General features: G+C 49.2%; 1 protein-coding gene across 1 annotated transcript in view; it reads right to left on the bottom strand.

Moving 5' to 3' along the window:
- The window catches only part of LOC121274580 (glycogen phosphorylase, muscle form), a 95,682-nt gene that overhangs the window by 71,210 nt on the left and 3,532 nt on the right, over positions 1–20,940 (bottom strand). Inside the window, exons 2-4 of the mRNA XM_041181909.1 lie at positions 9,103–9,204; positions 5,755–5,833; positions 2,571–2,674 (exon numbers count right to left, since the gene is read on the bottom strand). Coding sequence (XP_041037843.1) covers positions 2,571–2,674; positions 5,755–5,833; positions 9,103–9,204 — 285 coding nt within the window. The remainder of the gene's footprint in view (positions 1–2,570; positions 2,675–5,754; positions 5,834–9,102; positions 9,205–20,940) is intronic.

Below are 20,940 nucleotides of genomic sequence, written 5' to 3'. Positions count from 1 at the left end.
GGGATATTAAAGGGTGTGGGGAGTGAGGGGGAGAGTGGGATTAGACTGGGTGGGATATTAAAGGGTGTGGGGAGTGAGGGGGAGAGTGGGATTAGACTGGGTGGGGTGTTAAAGGGTGTGGGGAGTGAGGGGGAGAGTGGGATTAGACTGGGTGGGGTGTTAAAGGGTGTGGGGAGTGAGGGGGAGAGTGGGATTAGACTGGGTGGGATATTAAAGGGTGTGGGGAGTGAGGGGGAGAGTGGGATTAGACTGGGTGGTATATTGAAGGGTGCGGGGAGTGAGGGGGAGAGTGGGATTAGACTGGGTGGGATATTAAAGGGTGTGGGGAGTGAGGGGGAGAGTGGGATTAGACTGGGTGGGATATTAAAGGGTGTGGGGAGTGAGGGGGAGAGTGGGATTAGACTGGGTGGGATATTAAAGGGTGTGGGGGAATGGGGTTAGACTGGGTGGGATGTTAAAGGGTGCGGGGAGTGAGGGGGAGAGTGGGATTAGACTGGGCGGGATATTAAAGGGTGCGGGGGAGTGGGGTTAGGCTGGGTGGGATATTAAAGTGTGTGAGGAGTGGGGAAAATGGATTGTTTGTGGAGAGATATATATATTATATCAGTGCAGAATCAGGAACTTTCTTTGAAATTTGGGTTGTTTGGAAGGAGCACTTGCATGAGTCAACAACACAGGTTATAGAATGCAGGCCAATACGTCCAGTGCCAGCGGAGAGTGGACAGGGCTGCGCCGTCGGAGGCAGTGTCCAGGGGCCAATATTTATCTTTCAACCAATCATTGCCAAATTAACCAGCCAATCATCACTTTGTGTGGGATCTTGCTAAGCACAGATTGGCTGCTGCAATTTCCCCTTCACAACAACAACCACACTTTGAGAGAGCGGTACTTCAGCAGATGCAAAGTGTGTCGAGAAAAGAAGGTTTAATTAATGCAAGTTGTCTCTCGCTTGTGGGGGCAATGGTGGCGGGGGGGGGGGGCGGGGGGTGGGGGGTGCGGGCAGGGAAGGGAAGGGGCAGGGGGGGCAGTGGTGGTGTGCCCCAGACAACTGTCACACAAGCGGGGGAAAGTCTCAGAGCTGGCCACACTCTTTCCCTGCCCAGGACCCTCACGCATCACAATCTGGCAACGACAACGGTGGTGGGGGGTGGTCAAATATCACAGGCATTGCCTGGAGCCCAGCAGAAGACGGGTGGGGGTTGGGGTTGGGGTTGGGGGGGGGGGGGATATCTGGTTTCTGCAGATGGGAGAAGCAGCCTCGGTGACTGATTAACACAGTGTGGCTGTACCTCTCCCATCAACACAAACACCAGCTGTTGGCTCCAGGATTACCACCATGGCCTTTAGCCTACGAAAGTTCAACCCATTCCCATTTGACCTTTAACGGAATGCTTCGAACATGAGCAGGGAGGCAAGCAGGTTTCGGCAGGGGATTGGGGATTGTGGCGGCTGGGGGACTGGTGGGGGGGTGGTGGGGGGGTGGGTGTTTCTGTCTCTCTTGCCTAGTTTTTGAGTCACTATTTTAAAATCAGGATTGAGATAGTCGTACTGAAAACCTCTCTCAAGTTCCAACCTTCCAGGCCTATGCTTTCCTCCTCCTGCTCCTGGGCCTGAAATCATAGGACTGTGTAGGATAGACTGCGCATAAACAGGCCATTCGGCCCAACCAGGCCATGCTGGTGCTTATGCTCCGCTTGAGCCTCCTCCCATCTTTCCCTATCTGAATCTACCACCAAAATCTTCGATTCCTTTCTCCCCTTGTGCGTTTATTCAGCTTCCCCTTGAACGTCTCTATATTATTCACCTCAACCGCTCCCTGTGGGAGCCAGTTCCACACTCTCACCGCTCTCTGGGCAAAGAAGTTACTCCTGAATTCCCGATTGGATTTATTGGCAACTGTCTTATGTTTATGGCCTCTAGTTCCGCTCTTCCCCACAGGTGGGAACTCTCGGTATCCACTCAATCGAAACCTTTCGTAATTGTTAAAGACCTCAGTGAGATCACCCCTCAGCCTTGTTTTCTCAAGAGAGAAGAGACGCAGCCTGTCAATCCTTTCCTATCCACGTGTTTCTAAGATCCTCCTTCTAAATCGTCTCTGCACCCTCTCCAGTGCCTCTGTATCCTTTTCATAATATGGCAACCAGAACTGCACACAGTGTGGTCCAACCAAGGTTCCATATAGGTCTGGTGCAGCTTCCCAATATTCAATTCTATCCCTTTAGGAAGGCAGCCCAGTCGTTGGTTTGCATAAGAAAAAAAATGGCCTCGAGTCTCACTGACCTTGAATCAACACTCGTCGTGGCTTCTCCTACCCCAGTGAGCCTGCGATTCACCCCAACTCCTGTACATTCAGTCCCAAACCACAAGACCTCCCCTTCCCTTGCTCCCACTGCCCACCAGTTTTTATAAACATCCCAAGTCCCCAAATTGTAGCTTGTTGACTGCCCTCACATTCTCTGCTTTCTTCCCCCCCCACACCGTGACGGTGCCCCCCGCGCTCTGGGCCTAGCCGGTGAGGCGCCGCCAGCGCAGGCGGGTACAAATGGAAATCAATTCGGAAGTTCATTCACCTGCCACCCATGGGAAATCTTCTGGTTGAAGATGCCAAACTCGTACCGGATGCCGTAGCCATAGGCAGCCAGCCCCAACGTCGCCATGGAGTCCAGGAAGCATGCTAGACAGGAAGGAAGGAGGGAGAGAGCGTCAGCCATTTGCATTCAACAATTATCAGCTTGGTTTCATCCGCTTACCGCAGCCCCTACACTTTGAGAGGGATTTCATGGTTTGAAAAGCAGTTTGGGGCATCCCCAAGGTCGTGAAAGGCATTAAAGAACTGCAAGACTCTCTCTTGGATGGTACAGACACCAGTGGAGGCAGTATCGTGGCTGCAGGTGACCCCCCCAACCCCCCACCCCCCAATCACCCTTCAAGGACATATCTCTAACTATGTCCAGCATTGGCTGGGTCAATGGATGCACGATTCTTCCGACAGCAGTTGTAGCAGCCACCGGGAGGGGGTCTGTGTCTGAGGTTTTCCCTCCTACACAGTCACACAGATAAGGCTGAAGTACTGGCAGCCATCTTCAGCCGACTGGATGTTCCATCTCGGCCTCCTCCGGAGGTCCCAGCATCACAGACGCCAGTCTTCAGCCAATTCGATCCACTCCACGTAGTATCAAGGAACAGCTGAAGGCGCTGGATAGTGCAAAGGCTATGGGCCCTCACAATATTTTGACAATAGCAATGAGGACTCGCGCTCCAAGACTTGCCGCTCCCACCCAGCCAAGCTGTTCCAGTACAACGCTGGCATCTACCCGGCAATGTGGAAAATTGCCCAGCTATGTCCTGTGCACAAGAAGCAGAACAAATCCAACCCGGCCAATTACCACCCCATCAGCATTTTCTCGACTATCAACAAAGTGATGGAAGGTGTTGTCGACAGTGCTATCAAGCAGCATTTTAGGGTTGCTAACTGTGGTTAAATGTATCCCTGGAGATTTCATCACATGACTTGCCCCCCTGCTCCAGCCATTAGTCAGCCAACACATCCATCCTTGTGACGTACTGTCTTCACATACCAATTGGAAAGCAAAAAGGCTCATGATCCAATTGCTTGATGTTTGACTGTCAGCAAACAGCCTTTCCCCCCCCATTTTGAATGTTTTTTTATATCTGGTGAAGAGAAATGTTCAAAGAAAATTTAAAGAAAACAATCTTTTTTAATGTCCGAATGATTTTTCTCCAGGGTTACACGCAGTGGTGTCCTGGAGATTGATCTTCAATTCCTGGAGGCTCCAGGCCAATCCTGGAGGGTTGGCAACCCTATGGCAATCACTCAGCAATAACCTGTGCACTGATGCTCAGTTTGGGTTCCGCTAGGGTCACTTATTACAGCCTTGGTCCAGACATGGGCAAAAGTGTGGAACACAAGAGCAGAGACGAGGGCAATTGGCCTTGACATCAAAGCAGCATTAGATTGAATGTGGCATCAAGGAGCCCTAGCAAAACTGCAGTCAGTGGGAATCGGGGGAAATCTCTCCACTGGTTAGTCACACATAGCAAATAGGAAGATGGTGTAGTTGTTGGAGGTCAATCATCTCAGATCTAGGACATCACTGCAGGAGTTCCTCAGAGTCACGTCCTAGGCCCAACCATCTTTAGCTGCTTCATCAATGACCTTCCTTCCATCATATGGTCAGAAGTGGGGATGTTCGCTGATGATTGCACAATGTTCAGCACCATTCACAACTCCTCAGATACTGAAGCAGTCCATGTGCAAATACAGCAAGACCTGCACAATAGGCTTGGGCTAATAACCGGCAAGTAACATTCGCGCCACACAAAGTGCCAGGCAATGAGCACGGCTAACAAGAGAGAATCTAACCATCACCCCTTGACACTCAATGACATTACCATCACTGAATCCCCCCCCCACTATCAACATCCTGGGGTTTACCAATAACCAGAAACTAAACTGGATCAGTCATATATATACTGTGGCTACAAGAGCAGGTCAGAGGCTGGGAATTCTGCAGCGAGTAACTCACCTCCTGACTGCAGTGGTTCAGGAAGGCAGCTCACCACCACCTTCTCAAGGCCAATTCGGGACATGCAAATCCCATAAGTGAATAAAAAAGCACACACAAACATACGCACACACACACAGGACAAGAGTCTGTGTGTTTTTTTGTTCATTCATGGGTTGCGGGCTTTACTGGCAGGGCCAACATTTATTGCCCATCCCTAGTTGCCCTTGAGAAGGTGGGGGTGAGCTATCTTCTTGAACTGCTGCAGTCCATGTGGTGTAGGTACACCCACCGTGCTGTTAGGGAGGGAGGTCAAGGGTTTTGACCCAGCGACAGTGAAGGAACGGCCGATATATTTCCAAGTCAGGATGGTGAGTGGCTTGGAGGGGAACTTGCAAGTGGTGGTGTTACCCATGTGTCTGCTGCTCTTGTCCTTCTAGGTGGCAGTGGCTGTGGGTTTAGAAGGTACTGTCTAAGGAGTCTTGGTGAGTTGCTGCAGTGCATCTTGTAGATGGTACACACACTGCTGCTACTGTGTGTCGGTGGTGGAGGGAGTGAATGTTTGTGGATGGGGTGCCAATCAAGCGGGGCTGCTTTGTCCTGGATGGTGTCGAGCTTCTTGAGTGTCGTGGGAGCTGCACTCATCCAGGCAAGTGGAGAGTATTCCATCACACTCCTGACTTGTGCCTTGTAGATGGTGGACAGGCTTTGGAGAGTCAGGAGGTGAGTTACTCACTGCAGAATTCCCAGCCTCTGACCTGCTCTTGTAGCCACAGTATTTATATGGCTGGTCTAGTTCAGCTTCTGGACAATGGTAACCCCCAGGATGTTGATAGTGGAGGATTCAGCAATAGTAATGCCATTGATTGTCAAAGGGTGATGGTTAGATTCTCTCTTGTTGGAGATGGTCATTGCCTGGCACTTGTGTGGCGTGAATGTTACTTGTGAATTTCCCCCCAGTAGAGGCAGACCTGGGGAGGGTGGAAAACAGCCCCAAAAGCCAGCTCAGTCAACCACAGAGGGCCACAAATGGAGCACTGGGGAGGGGCCCAAGAGAATGGAACATGTCTGGATAAGGTGCTATAGCTGCAGGGAAATTCAGGCAGGAATGGCCCATGTTGGGGTGGGGGGGGCTACCAACAGAAATGGAAATCCAAGATGAATGGGGAGGGTAGATGGCCATTTTAACTTGCTTTGTTTCATTTTTGGTTCGATGGAAGTTCCTCACCAGCCAGCCGGCCTAGACCCCCGTTTCCAAGGCCAGCATCTTCTTCTATTTCTTCCAATTCTTCCATGTCCAGACCGAGCTGCAGAAGAAAGTAAGAAAGAATGAATCATGGAGAAACAATATAAAACAAGGGGTACGGTTGTTAAGAGGGTGCAGGAACAGAGGGTCCTGGGTGTATATGTGCATTGATCATTGAAGGTGGCAGGACAGGTGGAGAGAGTAGTTAATAAAGCATATGGGCTTTATTAATAGGGGTATAGAGTACAAGAGCAGGGAGGTTACGCTGAATTTAGTTGGAACTCAGCTGGAGTATTGTATACAGTCCTGGGGACCACACTATAGGAAGGATGTGAACGCATTGGAGAGAGAGCAGAAGAGGTTTACAAGAATGGTTCCAGGGGTGAGACACTTCAGTTATGAGGATAGGTTGGAGAGGTCGGGACTGTTCTCCTTGGAGAGGAGAAGGCTAAGAGGAGATTTGATAGAGGTGTTCAAAATCACGAGGGGTCTGGACAGAGTAGATAGGGAGAAGCTGCTCCTGCTTGTAAAAGGATCGAGAACGAGGGGGCACAGATTGAAAAAGTGATTTGCAAAAGAAGCAGATGCGATGCGAGAACAAACTTTTTCACACGACGAGTGGGTCTAGCCTGGAATGCGTGCCTGGAAGTGTGGCGAAGGCAGGTTCAACTGAGGCATTCCAGAGGGCATTAGGTGATTATTTGAATAGAAACAATGTGCAAGGGGAACAGGGAAAAGGCAGGAGAACGGCACTGAGTCATAGTGCTCATTTGGAGAGCCGGTGCAGACATGATGGGCTGAGTGGCCTCCTTCTGTGCCATAACAATTCTGTGAGGTAAAGTAGTAAGCAGGATGCCACTGTGCAAGGCCCAGCCCAACCCCAAACGCTGGAATGCTAGAGGGGGCCGTGGGACTGGGGTTTTACAAAGCAGGGCAGTCCCAGGCTTGATGCCTGGCCTACACAGGGGATGTGGCAACTGGTCTCAGCATCACCGAGGGAGGCTCCATACCTGCACCTCCGGCTGTGGAATGGCAAAACCTCAGCACAAAGGCACAATCGAGGATACTAAGGGGTAAGGGAGATTTGGAACGTGCATAAAGCGGGTGCCAGAATCAAAAAGTGAAGGGAGGAGTCGTCCAGAGCAGGAGTTGAAAACAGGAATGGGTCTTCATGGCAGAATGAAATGGCAGAGGTCACTCCTGAAGGACCCACAATGTTCTAGTTCACCTTCTGCCTTATTGAGTGTTGCATTTAGGGAGTTAAGAGTGAGCCAGAGGGCTGTAATGGGAGAAGGCGCTCAAACAGCTGCTGCCGATTTCTGATGACTCAGTCAGCCTCCTAAATGTCAGTGCTTCAGGACGCAGGCCAGGGCCTGGTTAGCTTAGTCACCCAACCCTCCAGGCCTGTCAGTCTTTGATCCATTACACTAAGGCCTGTTAAAATTTATTCCCTCAACCGAGGGGTGTCCAGTGACAAGAATGCAGGCTTCAGGAATCCTCGCCCATCGGAGATTCTTCATGTTTGCTCAGGTTAAATGAGGGTGGGTGGGGTGTGGCGGGGGGAGAAAAGCAGTCCCACCCCTCAACAGCCACACTTGCTGGGTAACAGTCAGCAACAGGGACACTGCTGTTCTCTCTAGCCTGGGCACAGTGAGGTGAAGAGTAGCTTGCCCTGGCTCCACCCTGGCCGGGATCAGTCTGGTTTGAGTTGGGCTTTTGGGGGGTGGGGGGGGAGGCTGAAATTGGGACTGAATGTCCTGGTGCAACTGAGGGTGCGCCTGATGCCAGAGGGGTTGCTGCAGGTTAACAGGAGGCCAAGGGGGCCACAGGATGAACCTGCGCTATCCTTGGAGCTGGGGTAGGGGGTGGACTCCACTATTCCACAGAAGGGATCGGGAGAGGCAACACAGACTCAATGGCACAGTTTCAAAGAGTGTGCAGGGACAGAAGGACTTGGGTGTCCATGTGCATAGACCTTTGAAGCTGGTAGGATATATTGAGAGAAGACTTAGCAAAGCAGATGGGATCTTGGGCTTCATAAATAGAGGTACTGCGCACAAAAGCAGGGAAGTTATGCTGAAGTTATAAAGCTCTGGTTAGGCCACAACTAGAGTATTGTGTCCAGTTCTGGTCACCGCACTTTAGGGAGGATGTGAGGGTCTTTGAGAGAATGTGGAGGAGATTGACCAGAACGGTCCCAGGGATGAGGGGATTTTAGCGACAGGGGTTAGGGGTTGGAGAAGCTGGAGTTGCTCTCCTTGGGGCAAAGGAGATTGAGGGGGAGATTTGATAGAGGTGGACAAGATGGTGACAGGTTTGGATAAGGTAGACAAAGGAAAGCTGTTCCCATTGGCTGATGAGACAAGGACTGGGGAGGGGGGGTGCTGGTGGCTGACAGTACAAGGACTAGGGGGACGCAGATTTAAGGTTTTGGGCAAGGGGTGGTGGGGGGCAGGGGGTGTGTTTTTACACAGCAAGTGGGAATGACCTGGAATCACGAGGGGGGTGGAAGCGGAGACGATGAATGATTTCAAAAGGAAATTGGATGGGCGCTCGAGGGAAATAAACTTGCAGGGATATGGGGATAGAGTGGGGGCGAATGGGACTGACTGGATTGGTGTACACAGAGCCGGCATGGACTTGATGGGCCATATGGCCTCACTCAGTGTTGTATTGACTGTATGTCTTCCAATTCCTCCAGTCACTAATCGGGAGAGGAAACAGGCCTTGTTGGCCAGAGGGGGAATTCCAACCCCCATCCCACCAGGCGGGATCTGTGCCCTGGTCCACCACACATACCATCATCACCCCCACCAAAACTTTGCACTCCCATTCATCATTATTGGAGGGAAAAAGATAGTCGCAGAAGAACCAGATTATGCAGCAAGTCGCTGTGATCTGGAAGGCGCTGCCTGAAAGGGCGGTGGAAGCAGATTCAATAGGAGCTTCCAAAATGGAAATTGGATAAATACTCGAAAGGAAAAACATGGAAGGGTGATGAGGATAGAGCATGGAGGAGAGTGAAAGAGCTACCCAACTAATCCCAAAGAGCCAGCACAGGCACGATGGGCCGAATGGTTTCCCTTGGTGCTGTACGATTCACACCCTGAGCCAATATTTGAAGACATTGTGCTGGGCTGGGGGAACGTGGATAATCGATCAAACCACACGAGAATTTTGAGCATTGAGATGGAGAGTGAACATGTAGCACTGTCGTGGTTAGGGTGGGGCGGGGCGGGGGGGGGGGGGGGGGGGGGGGGGCTGTGCGCACAGGTGTAGGGGCACGATGAAAACAATACTACAGTGCCCAGCTATTCCCAGGCCCCTTACCTGATAGATGGCTTCATCGCAGGCGTTCTGTAGACCCAGGTTCACCATTGTGTTCTGCAGTGTGCGGCCCATGTAGAACTCCAGGGACAGATAATAAATACGCTGCAGGGTTGAAGGGGGAAGAGAGAGACAGACAGAGAGAAAGAACATCAGTCATCTTGGCAAATAGGTAGCAGATAACAGACAGCAAGGGCTTCCACCTTAAGGGGTGGCGTCAGGATGATACCGGAGCTAAAAGGGTTAATTGGCGAGGACAGGCCGCACAGGCTAGGCTTGTATTCCCACGAGTGTAGAAAATTAAGGGGTGAGCTAATCGAGGTATTTAAGACGATTGGAGGATTCGATAGGGTCGATAGAGAGAAACTATTTCCTCTGGTTGGGGACTGGGAGGGCAGAGCCACTTAGGAAGATAGGACTTAGGAGCAGGAGGGGGCCATTCACCCTTTCGAGCCTGCTCCGCCATTCAAATCAGGTCACGGCTGATCGGATTGTGGCTCGAACGCCACTTTCCTGTCCGTCACCCATAACCCTCGACTCCCTTGTCGATCAAAAATCTGTCGAAGTCAGCCTCAAATGTATGTGATGGCCCAGCCTCCACTGCGCGCTGGGGTAGAGAATTCCACAGACTCACAATTCCACTTCTGATTTCTTCACACGAAGGGGAGTGGAAATCTGGAACTCGCCCCCCACCCTGCCCCACAAAAAGGGACTGAGGCGAAGGGGTCAAAATTTAAGTTGATGGATTTCCATTGGCAAATGGCATTTTTGTTGGAAAAGGGTGTTGAGGGTTACAGAACCAAAGCAGCGAGATGGTATTAAGATACTAATCGAATGGCAGAACAGGCTGTTTCTACATCTCCAGCTCCACTCCTGACAGGCCTGGTGAGTGAATGCTGAGGTGACAGACAGCGAGTGGTGCATGCATCTACTGGGAGGGAATCGCACCTCTCCCCCCCCCCCGCCCCACCCCCCCCACCCCCTTTCCTCACTGGGGCCCCTTCAGCCTTGAATGCAGTTTAACCCTGGACCAGGTAATCCGGCAGATTAAAAAATATATAGTGAGGGAAGGCAGTGGGACTGCACCTCAGCAGCTCTTGCCCTAACCAGAGCCTCACGACTCATTGTGCGGGTTAGGAATCACCGCAGGATCAGAATGCCAGAGATTGAGGAAAGGGCCTCAAAGGCCGACTCGTGCTCCTCCAGATATTCCTCAGTCCAGCCAGTGTTTCGAGCTGTTTGAATGTTTGTGTTGTGGAGGTCTCTCAGTCGGATGGGCAGTTAGAGGAGGGTACAAGTGGGGTGGTGTGTGGGTGGGAAGGTCCTCAGGTCAGCTTCAATGGTTCCAACCTGTGCTGCTCCAGGGAATGACCCATGGCCCAGGCCATCTTTTTAAAGTTAACATCACTACACAGGAGTGAGTCCCAAACACGCTGGGAGACCCCTTAGCCGCATTTCACACGGTGTAGGCAGTATTATTAGGCCAATAAACTTGATCATACTTAGATGAGCTGCATTACAATTTGTCTGCTCAATCTTTAACCACCCCCAGTGACAGACCTGTCCCCACCAGTACTGTATCCCAGTGTTATACAGTGACAGACCTGTCCCCACCAGTACTGTACCCCAATGTTATACAGTGACGGACCTGTCCCCACCAGTACTGTACCCCAGTGTTATACAGTGACGGACCTGTCCCCACCAGTACTGTAACCCAGTGTTATACAGTGACAGACCTGTCCCCACCAGTACTGTAACCCAGTGTTATACAGTGACAGACCTGTCCCCACCAGTACTGTACCCCAGTGTTATACAGTGACAGACCTGTCCCCACCACTATACCCCAGTGTTATACAGTGACAGACCTATACTCACTATAGCCGGAAATGATAGGGCTAGGGATGAAGGTTAGAGAATGCTGACAGATTTTTCCAGTTCATCTTTTCTAGTGGCATTTGGAGTGCAACAAACAAGGTTATTTGCAGAGGGTTTGTAATAATTGAGGGTAGGTTATGCAGGGAACTCAGAGTAGCCTTTATTTATTATTTGAGCAGGGTTGTTATGGAGATTTTCCATCTGTCCAATGACTGTGATGCCTTGTAGCCTTTCAGATGATGCGATAATGCACTTGTGCAGAGTGCCAAACAACTGGTCTGTTTGATTTAGGCCGCAGCATCTGTCTGGCAGGCCATGTATGGGCGATGTTATTTAATGCATTATCGGGATGTGGGCAGTGGGCCAGTGGGGTTGGTGGGAAACTACAGTTTGTAAGCTTGCGAGTGTTAGAATCGCAGACCACGCTACTTATTTAGGTAATTTTAATGTGCTTGGTCTCAAGACTGGGAAATAATGTTTGTATTGGAAAAGGGCAAGCGTTCTGCTGGAGAGCAGCTCGAATGCTCAATATTCACAAGAGCCTTTGGAGAAAAGCATTTAAAATGGAGAAAGAAAGGTCTGGACATTTTACTGCAGGAACCTCAAACAATTTCTGAGCAATACCATGAAGTGATAGCCAGAGTGAGCAGGGTGGTAGAGAGACATTAGGGCACAGAAGGAGGCCATTTGGCCCATTGAATCCATGCTGGCTCTCTGTAAGCCAATCCAGTCAGTCCGCACCCCCCCCACCCCCCCACCTGCTCTATCCTCGCATCCCTGCAATTTTATTTCCCTCCATCCAATTTCCTTTTGAGATCATTCATTGTCTCCACTTCCACTCCCCCTCCCTCATGGACAGATGGACAGCGTGTTCCAGGTCATTATCACTCGCTGTAAAAACGTTCCTCCTCACATCCCTCCTTAACAAAAATCTAAAATCCGTGTGCCCCCTCACACCCAGTCCTTGTACCATCAGCCAATGGGAACAGCTTTTCTTTGTCTACTTTATCCAAAAGTGTCATCATCTTGTCCACCTCTATCGAATCCACCCCCTTCAATCTCCTTTGCCTCAAGGAGAACAACCCCAGCTTCTCCAACCCCCTAACCCCTGTCGCTAAAATCCCCTCATCCCTGGGACCGTTCTGGTCAATCTCCTCCGCAACCCTCTCTTGGACCCTCACATCCTCCCTAAAATGCGCTGACCAGAACTAGATGCAAGACTCCAGTTGTGGTCTAACCTGAGCTTTATAAAAGCAATTTGGGTGCATCATATGAACATACGGATTAGGAGCAGATGTAGCATTTGGCCCCTTGACCCAGCTTTCTATTTGATAAGGTCATGGCTGATCTGATTGTGGCTTCAATTCCACTTTCCCATCTACCCTTATACCTTTTGACTCCCTTGTCAATCAAGAATTTATCTAGCTCAGCCTTAAAAGTATTCAATGACCCAGCCTCCACCGCCCTCCGGGGAAGGGTTCCAAAGATTCACAACCCTCAGAAAAAGTTTCTCCTCGCCTCCATCTTAAACGGGAGACCCCTTATTTCTAAACTGCGTCCCCTGGTTCTAGTCTTTCCCACAAGGGGAAACATCCTCCCAGCATCCACCCTGTTGAGTCTCCTCAGGATCTTATATGTTTCAATAAAATCACCTCTCATTCTTCTAAACTCCAATGGACACAGGCCCAGCCTGTCCAGCCTTTCCTCATAAGATAACCCCATCATTCCAAGAATCAGTCGAGTGAACCTTCTCTGAACTGCTTCTAATGCTGTTTATATCCTTTCTTAAATAAGGAGACCAAAACTGTGCACAGTACTCCAGATGTGATCTCACCAACGCCCTGTACAACTATAGCAAAACATCCCTATTTTCATATCTCATTCCTTGTAATAAAGGACAACATTCCATTTCCCACTTAATCAGCCGGACCTGCATACTAACTTGTTGAGATTCATGTACCAGAGCACCCAGATCCCTCTGTACCACAGAATTCTGAAATCTCTCTCCATTTAAGCAATATACTGCCTTTCTATTCTTCCCGCCAAAGTGGAGTTCACATTTTCCCACATTATACTCAAGTCACTTAACATATCGAAATTCCTTTGTAGACTCTTTACCTCCTCTTCACAATTTACTTTCCTACCTAAGTCTGCATCATCAGCAAATTTAGCAACCATACATTCGGCCCCTTCATCCATCCAAGTCATTAACATAAATTGTAAATAGTTGAGGCCCCAGCACTGATCCCTGCGGCACTCCACTTGTTACATCTCGTTAACCCAAAAATGACCCATTTATGCCCACTCTGTGCTTTCTGCTAGCTAACCGATCTCTTTTCATGTTAATATGTTACCCCCTATACCTTGAGCTCTTACTTTGTACAGTAACATTTGATGGGGCATCTTACCAAACAGCTTTTGGAAATCCAAGTACACCACATCTACAGGTTCCCCTTTATCCATGTTACTTGTTCAAAGAACTGCAATAAATTAGTCAAGCATGACTTCCCTTTCACAAGACCATGGTGATTCTGCCTGACTGCATTAAGATTCAAGCATCTTGCTAAAACCTCAGATTCCGGTATTTTCCCCTTGATAGATGTCAGGCTACCAGGCCCATTGTTACCAGGTTTCTGTCTTCCTCCTTTCTTGAGTAGAGGCGTTATATTAGCTGTTTTCCAATCTGATGGGGCCTTTCCAGAATCTAGGGAATTTTGGAAAATTACAACTCATGCATCCACTGTCTCCACAGTCACTTCTTTTGGTACCCTAGGATGAAGTCCATCAGATCTTGGTGACTTGTCAGCCTTTAATTCCATTAGTTTTCTACATACCCTTCCCCTGGTGATTGTAATTGTTTTAAGTTCCTCCCTCCCTTTCACCCCTTGACTTACAATTATTTCTGGGATGTTATTTGTGTCTTCTACAATGAAGACAGGCAAAATATCTGTTCAATTCTTCCGCCATTTCCAAATTTCCCATCATCAATGCCCTAAGCTCAATCTTTAGAGGACCCATGCTCACTTTACTTACTCTTTTCTTTTCTAACTATTTATGGAAACCCTTACTGTTTTTATACTTCTAGCTAGCTTTCTCTCGTACTCTAATTTCTCTCTCATTACCTTTTTTGAGTCATTCTTTGCCGGTCTACAAATTATGTCCAAACTTCTGAACTACCACTAATCTTTGCAGCATTTTATGCTTTTTACTTTCAATTTGATATTATCTTTAACTTCCTTTATTAGTCATGGTGCATCCTTCTCCTGGAGTCTTCCTTTCTTGTTGGGATATACCTTTGCTGAGTGTTATGAAATATTTCCTTAACTGTCCACCACTGCATCTCGACTGACCTACCCCTTAATCTAATTTTCTAGTTCACTTTAGCCAGCTGTCTTCATACCCTTGTAATTGCCTTTATTTAATTTGAAAACTTAAAACCCACTCTTCTCTCCGTCAAGCTGAATGCGAAATTCAATCATGTTAGGATCGCTGCTATCTAGAGGCTCCTTTGCTATGAAGTCACTCATTAACTTGAAATGAGACAGGATTACCAGAACCAGAATAGCCTGCTCTCAGGTTGGCCCTAGAATGTGCTGCTCTAAGAAATTGTCCCAAACCACTATGAATTCATCATCCAGGCTACCTGTACCAATCTGACTCGTCCGTTTTATAAAATCACCCATGATTATTGCCGAGCCTTTCTCACAAGCCCTGTTATTTCTTCCTGTATATCCTATCCTACAGCGTCATTACTGTTGGGTGGCCTATAAACTACTCCCACAATTAATTTCTTCCCGTTGCTATTTCTTATCTCTTCCAAAAGTGATTCGACATATTGAACTTTGGAACGAAGGTCATCTCTCACTATTGTACTGATGCCAATCTTAATCAACAGAGCTACCCCTTCAGTTTTTCTGAGCTTCCTACCCTTCCAAAATGTCAAGTATCCTTGAATATTCAGATCCTTGGTCACCTTGCAACCACGTCTCTGTAGTGGCAATCAGGTCATGCGGATTTATTTCTATTCGAGCTGACAATTCATCTGTTTTGTTACAAGTGGTATGAGCATTCAGGTGGAGCTTTTAGTTCTGTCTTTTTATTGTTTTAGCTCTGGCCTTATCTGTTGTTGCACCTTAAGTTTGCATGCTCCGATTATCACTACCCTTCTTGCTACCTTGCTTTCTTGCCATGCTCTTAATTTACGACATCTTCCTTCAGGTGATACCCTGCCCCACTATTTAGTTTAAAGCCCTCTCTACAGCCCTAGTTAAATGACTCAGAACACAGGTCCCAGCAGGGCTCAGGTGAAGACCGTCCCAATGGTGAAACTCCCACTTCCCCCTGTACTGGCGCCAGTGCCCCATGAATCGAAACCCAATTCTCCCACACTGGTCTTTGGGCCACACGTTTAACTCCTGAATCTTATTTACCCTACACCAATTTTGCTCATAGCTTAGATAATAATCCTAATAATAATCTATTCATAGGACAATTGATAATAAAGACCTATTCTGTCCCATGTAAAATTCCTTGGTCAGGCCTTACTTGGAATACTGTGTCCAGTTTTTGTCTCCTCATACGATGGGGGATATAGGAAGAGTGCCGACAAGGGCCATGGACTAATTCCGGCCTTAGATTCCAAGATAGGTTAAAAGGGTTGGCACTCTATACTTCAGAGAAGCATAGGCTTAAAAACGAGTGGATTGAGGTTTCTAAGCTAATGAAGAGTTTAGGTGGTGTGCCAGCTGAGTAGGTTAGGGAGGAATCAGCTCACAATGTTAAGTTGCATAAGGTATGATCAAGGTCAGGTGTCAGAATGCCCTCCTCCTCCTCTTCCCTGCACCCTCAGGGTTCAAATGAAGGCTTAATCTCCAAATCTAAATAGTTCTATTGCACCATGACAGAACTGGGCAGCTCTACCCCGTCTCCATCTACAATTCCACACACCTTTACCTGTTTATTATCCTTAATCTTCAATATTCGAAGGAATACAAGCCAAGTATGTATAACTTGTTCTCGCAATTTACCCCTTTTTATCCCTGGTATCATTCCAGTGAATCTGGCCTAGAACTACTCCCATGCCTGCCGCTCCCCCCAACACCCACCCCCCTACCCCCCCATTCAACACCCACCCCCTCCTGACTGGTGTCTCTCAGTCCCCTCTCGCTGGGGAATATCTGTACACTGGCTGGTGTGTCTCAGTCCCCTCTCTGTAAAAGCTCACTGAAATGTGACAGGTTCTCATTGAGAACCAGTAGCAGTCTGGTCAGGAAAGCTTAATGTGATGCATCAGGCATTAGATCAGTGATTTCTGAAGGGGGAGGGAAGGGTAAGAAGGCAGATCACGCTATTAAGGGTATTACAACCTGTGTTGCTCTTAACACAAGCGCAGATCTGGCAACGTGATCAGAAGAGACGCCTAATTTGATCTGAACTCATTTTAAGAGCTCAGCTGCTTTCCACAATGCTGTTCTGGGATAAGGCTGTAATAACCATGGTATTTGCTCTTACCCAACAGTTCTCATTTACAATATCTGGATGATTGAGAACTCTGTCTTCAGGCCTTTGCACTGGAGGACTGCTTGTACCTTGGTGGTGCCAGCAGCCTGCACAGGCAACAAGAAGTCCCAACCGAGGGAGAGCTGACCACAGGCCCAGTAAAGGAAAATGGAGCTGGGCTCAGAAAATCCCAGGACAATACAGTCCCCGGTGGGGAAGCAGCAACAACCAGGGGCATGCTGCTGTAGGATGTCTGTTTTAGGACTGTTAGTGAAAACCACATTTTAAAAAAAAAATTACTTCTTGCTCCCCGATTGCCAGATGCCGGCTGCTGGACAGTTAAATACTGAACTCAGTGCATCTGGAGTAAGGCCAAGCACACAGCAGCAGCCTTCCGGATGCTGTCTTGAACCCAGGCCTACTTGGGTGCAAATAATCCCACAGTCACCATTGCTCTGGTTAGGCCACAACTAGAGTATTGTGTCCAGTTCTGGTCACCGCACTTTAGGAAGGATGTGAGGGTCCAAGAGAGGGTGCAGAGAAGATTGACCAGAACGGTCCCAGGGATGAGGGAATTTTAGCGACAGGGTTAGGTTGGAGAAGCTGGGGTTGTTCTCCTTAGGGCAGAGGAGATTGGGGGGGGCGGGATTTGATAGAGGTGGACAAGATGATGACAGGTTTGGATCAGGAAAAATAAAAGCTGCTCCCGTTGCAAGGGGACACATTTAAGATTTTCAACAACAGATGCAGGTAACGTGAGGAGGGATGTGTTTTTACACAGCGAGTGGTAATGACTCGCTGCCCACAGGGGGAGGTGGAAGCGGAGACAATGAATGATGTCAAAAGAAAATTTGAGGGAAATAAACTTGTAGGGATATGGGGATAGAGCGGGCGAATATACACCAATCCAAGTCAGTCCCAGAGGGCCAGCATGAACTCGATGGGCCCAATGACCTCGTTCTCTGCTAAGATGACTCCTAATGACTAACAGCCTGACAGCTCTCCCCAGTGTCCTCAGTATTTATCTGGCAACCCAACATCAAAACAAACTGATGATCTGGGTCATTATCACATTGCTGCTTGTGGGAGCTTGCTGTGTGCAGGTTGGCTGCCAATATTCCTACATTACAACAGTGGCAACAACTTAAAAAAGTGCTTCGTTGGCTGTAAAGCTCCTTGGGATGGATGTCCTGACGTTCCACCGACTGCCTCGTTTCACCCTGACCTGACTGGAACTTCACAGGCTGTGCTCTCCCTTCCCGGCAGAGTCCTCCAAGCACACTGACCTCGAGTGGCACCTCACAAGAGCGAAGAAGAAAAAAGCAGAGGGTCTCGCACAGTAAGAAGGCAGGGAAAGGCTGCGGTGTGGATCTTTCCTGCAGGGGGTTTTTCTCTGCATAGACCTTGCTACCCCACTCCCTACCATTACAACTTGGTGAGAGTAACCACACCAGAAGCCATGCCAGCATGGCTCAGGATAATCAACCACAGGAACAGGAGGAGGCCATTCAGCCCCTCAGGTCCACCATTCCAACATTCAGTTAGATCCCGACTAAGCTGCATTGTAACTGCCTCCTCCGCTCTTGACAATCTTGGCTCAGTAGTCGCAGAGTCAGGAGGTCCGAGCTCCCTAGTTCTAGATTCGCTGATTTCTGCTTGTGGGATCTTGCTGTGTGCAATGCGACTGCCACGTCTGCTGCATCCCAAGAGCAGCTGAGCCTCAAAAAGTACCTCACGGCCTGTGAAGGCGTTTCGGGAGGGGGCAGAGCTGTGAAAGGCGCTGCATAAATGCTAGCCAGACGTAGACAGTGATGACAATTCCGCTATGGGGGACAGAGCCCAGCCCGATCCTGTTCTTCCACTTAACCTACATGGGTAGCTGGGCAGCCATCAGGAGCTGGCACATTTTAGTCAATTGTATCTCTCCGTGTCCTCACCCACCCCCGTGGTAATTCAGGGAGCGGCCACAGAGACACCCCTTACCCCTTGCTACCCCCCCCCCACCATGTGAACAATCGACTAACTCCTCAGGAGCCCCTGCAGCAAATGCAATACTGTCTGATTCTGGGTCTAGACTACACTGATAATCCTCAGGCTGAAGCACAACGGGCAAATAAAAAAGATTTTTTTTAAAAAAGCACGCCTTAGGCACAAGGTGATAAGGTCAGGCAAGCGCTGTGGCTTGCCTTTTCCGGTAGAGCTCCAGTCAGAGACGGTGCCCATGCAGAACGAAAGTCCAATTCCCCTGAGGGTGTGGGCAGCCGGCTCAAGTGACCAATTCAAGGCCCGGGCTTCATGCCCAGCTGGATTCTAGCCGCCTGTCTCTCACCTGCGGCACTTGCAAAGTGCAGCTGTGAACACTGACAGGAACGGGCTCACCCACAACACAAAACCCCACCGGGTCCGAACAGTCTGCCCAACCACGTTTGAGTGAAAGGCTGCCTGGGAGCACAGGGAAACGAGGGGTGCTGTGTGCACCGAACAAGGATGAGCCGCGATGGCACCCACAGTCAATCAGCAGCCAATGGAAACAGCTCGGGAGCTTATAAGCTGCAATACTTTGATCGGACTGGGTGCAGAGAACACAAGTAAACAGTGCTGATGCCAGTCGCACCCCAGGGCAGCGAGTCTGCATACGCCACCATGTTGGGTCACAATCTGCGCTACTCGCCAAGCTGAACCCCTGATTGCTGACATTCAGACTCCAGCTACCCTGCCTGGGATCAGGGTTTGGGGGGGGAGTGAGGGGCAGGGGGCAGGTGGGGGGTGGGGCGAGATGAAGGAAACACAGCTCCTCTCACACAGCTGAGTCAAGCATCCACAGTGTAAAAATAACCCCTCTCAGAACTCAGTAAAAGGTCCAAGGGTCAGAAGAGCTGTTTCACAGAGTAACCCCCGATACAGAGGTGGATCGGGTTTCCTCTTTCCCTCCCATAGCTTCCCAATTCGTCCCCGAGTAGGAGGTTATTGCAAAGCCAAAGCAGGCACACCACAGTTTCAGTTTGGAATCTTTTTGCCCTGTTCCCTAGTGCCAGTACTGAGGGAGTGCTGCACTGTCAGCTAATATCTCCATCTCTACCTCTGGCACCCATTTTGAAGTCTGATTGTGCCTCTTGTGAAGAGCCCTGCGTGTGCAGCCATGTTAAAGGTGCAAGTGGTTGCGTCTGTGCAGCATTGATGCAGAGTTCAGATAAGATAGGGAAGCTCAGTTCCTTCTTTGGCAGTTTGAGGGCACTTTTAAGTCCCTTAAGATACAGGATCCAGCAGGGGCTTGGGCACTGATGTGAGAGAGACAGAGAGAGAGAGAGAGAGGCGTACAAAAACAGACACGTATGCAAAGATCTTCTATCCAGGAACAGGTGGGGAAGCCGTGTGAGCAAGAGAGGGAGGGAGAAAGGAAACCCAATCCACCTCAGTATCAGGTGAAATGAGTGTGTGTGAAGAAAGAGAGAAATGGGAAAAGAGAGAGAGAAATGGGAAAAGAGAGAGAGAAATGGGAAAAGAGAGAGAGAAATGGGAAAAGAGAGAGAGAAATGGGAAAAGAGAGAGAGAAATGGGAAAAGAGAGAGAGAAATGGGAAAAGAGAGAGAGAAATGGGAAAAGAGAGAGAGAAATGGGAAAAGAGAGAGAGAAATGGGAAAAGAGAGAGAGAAATGGGAAAAGAGAGAGAGAAATGGGAAAAGAGAGAGAGAAATGGGAAAAGAGAGAGAGAAATGGGAAAAGAGAGAGAGAAATGGGAAAAGAGAGAGAGAAATGGGAAAAGAGAGAAAGATACACACACACAAGGATGCAAAGACAGAGAGAGAGAGACACGAAGATACAGAGAGAGAGAGACACACACACAGTTACAGAGAGAGAGAGAGAGACACACACACACACACAAAGGTACAGAGAGAGAGAGAGACACACACGCACACAAACAAAGGTACGTACAAAATACAGACACAGAGACAGGATTGGCAATGTGGCCTGTGCACTGAGTTCTCCCAATGAAACATCATCCTGCCCTCTCCAAATCTGCTGACTAATGTCCCCTTGAATGACCTTCAGAAGCAGTGTAGTGGAGGAAAGGGGCACTGTCTGCTGCAGATTTCACGGGCTGTCACCCAAGATTGATGGCAGGCTGTCTGGTGTGCGTTTCCCTGCAAACTGGGCCGTGTGGTGCTGCAGTGATGGCAGCGAGCCTGCCCACACGAAACAGACAGTGACTGTTGCTCAGACAGTGTCAGAGTCGGCAGGCCGGGCTGAGACATGACTGAGCGCAGCCCCACCGAAAGAACTGTGCAGGCCCTTCACTCAGACAGCACACCCGCTCTGGCATAGGAGGTCATTCAGTCCCTTCTGCAAATGCTGCCATTCAAGGAGATCATGGCTGCTCTGTATTGTAACTCCACCTGCCCATCTTGGTGACAGAGCCCCAAATACCCTTGGCTAATGAAAACCCAAAGTGATCACGGATCAGAACAA

The sequence above is a fragment of the Carcharodon carcharias genome (assembly GCF_017639515.1).
Source record: "Carcharodon carcharias isolate sCarCar2 chromosome 37 unlocalized genomic scaffold, sCarCar2.pri SUPER_37_unloc_1, whole genome shotgun sequence".
In the NCBI taxonomy this organism is placed as follows: domain Eukaryota; kingdom Metazoa; phylum Chordata; class Chondrichthyes; order Lamniformes; family Lamnidae; genus Carcharodon; species Carcharodon carcharias.
This window is presented reverse-complemented; position numbering and strand designations above follow the sequence as displayed.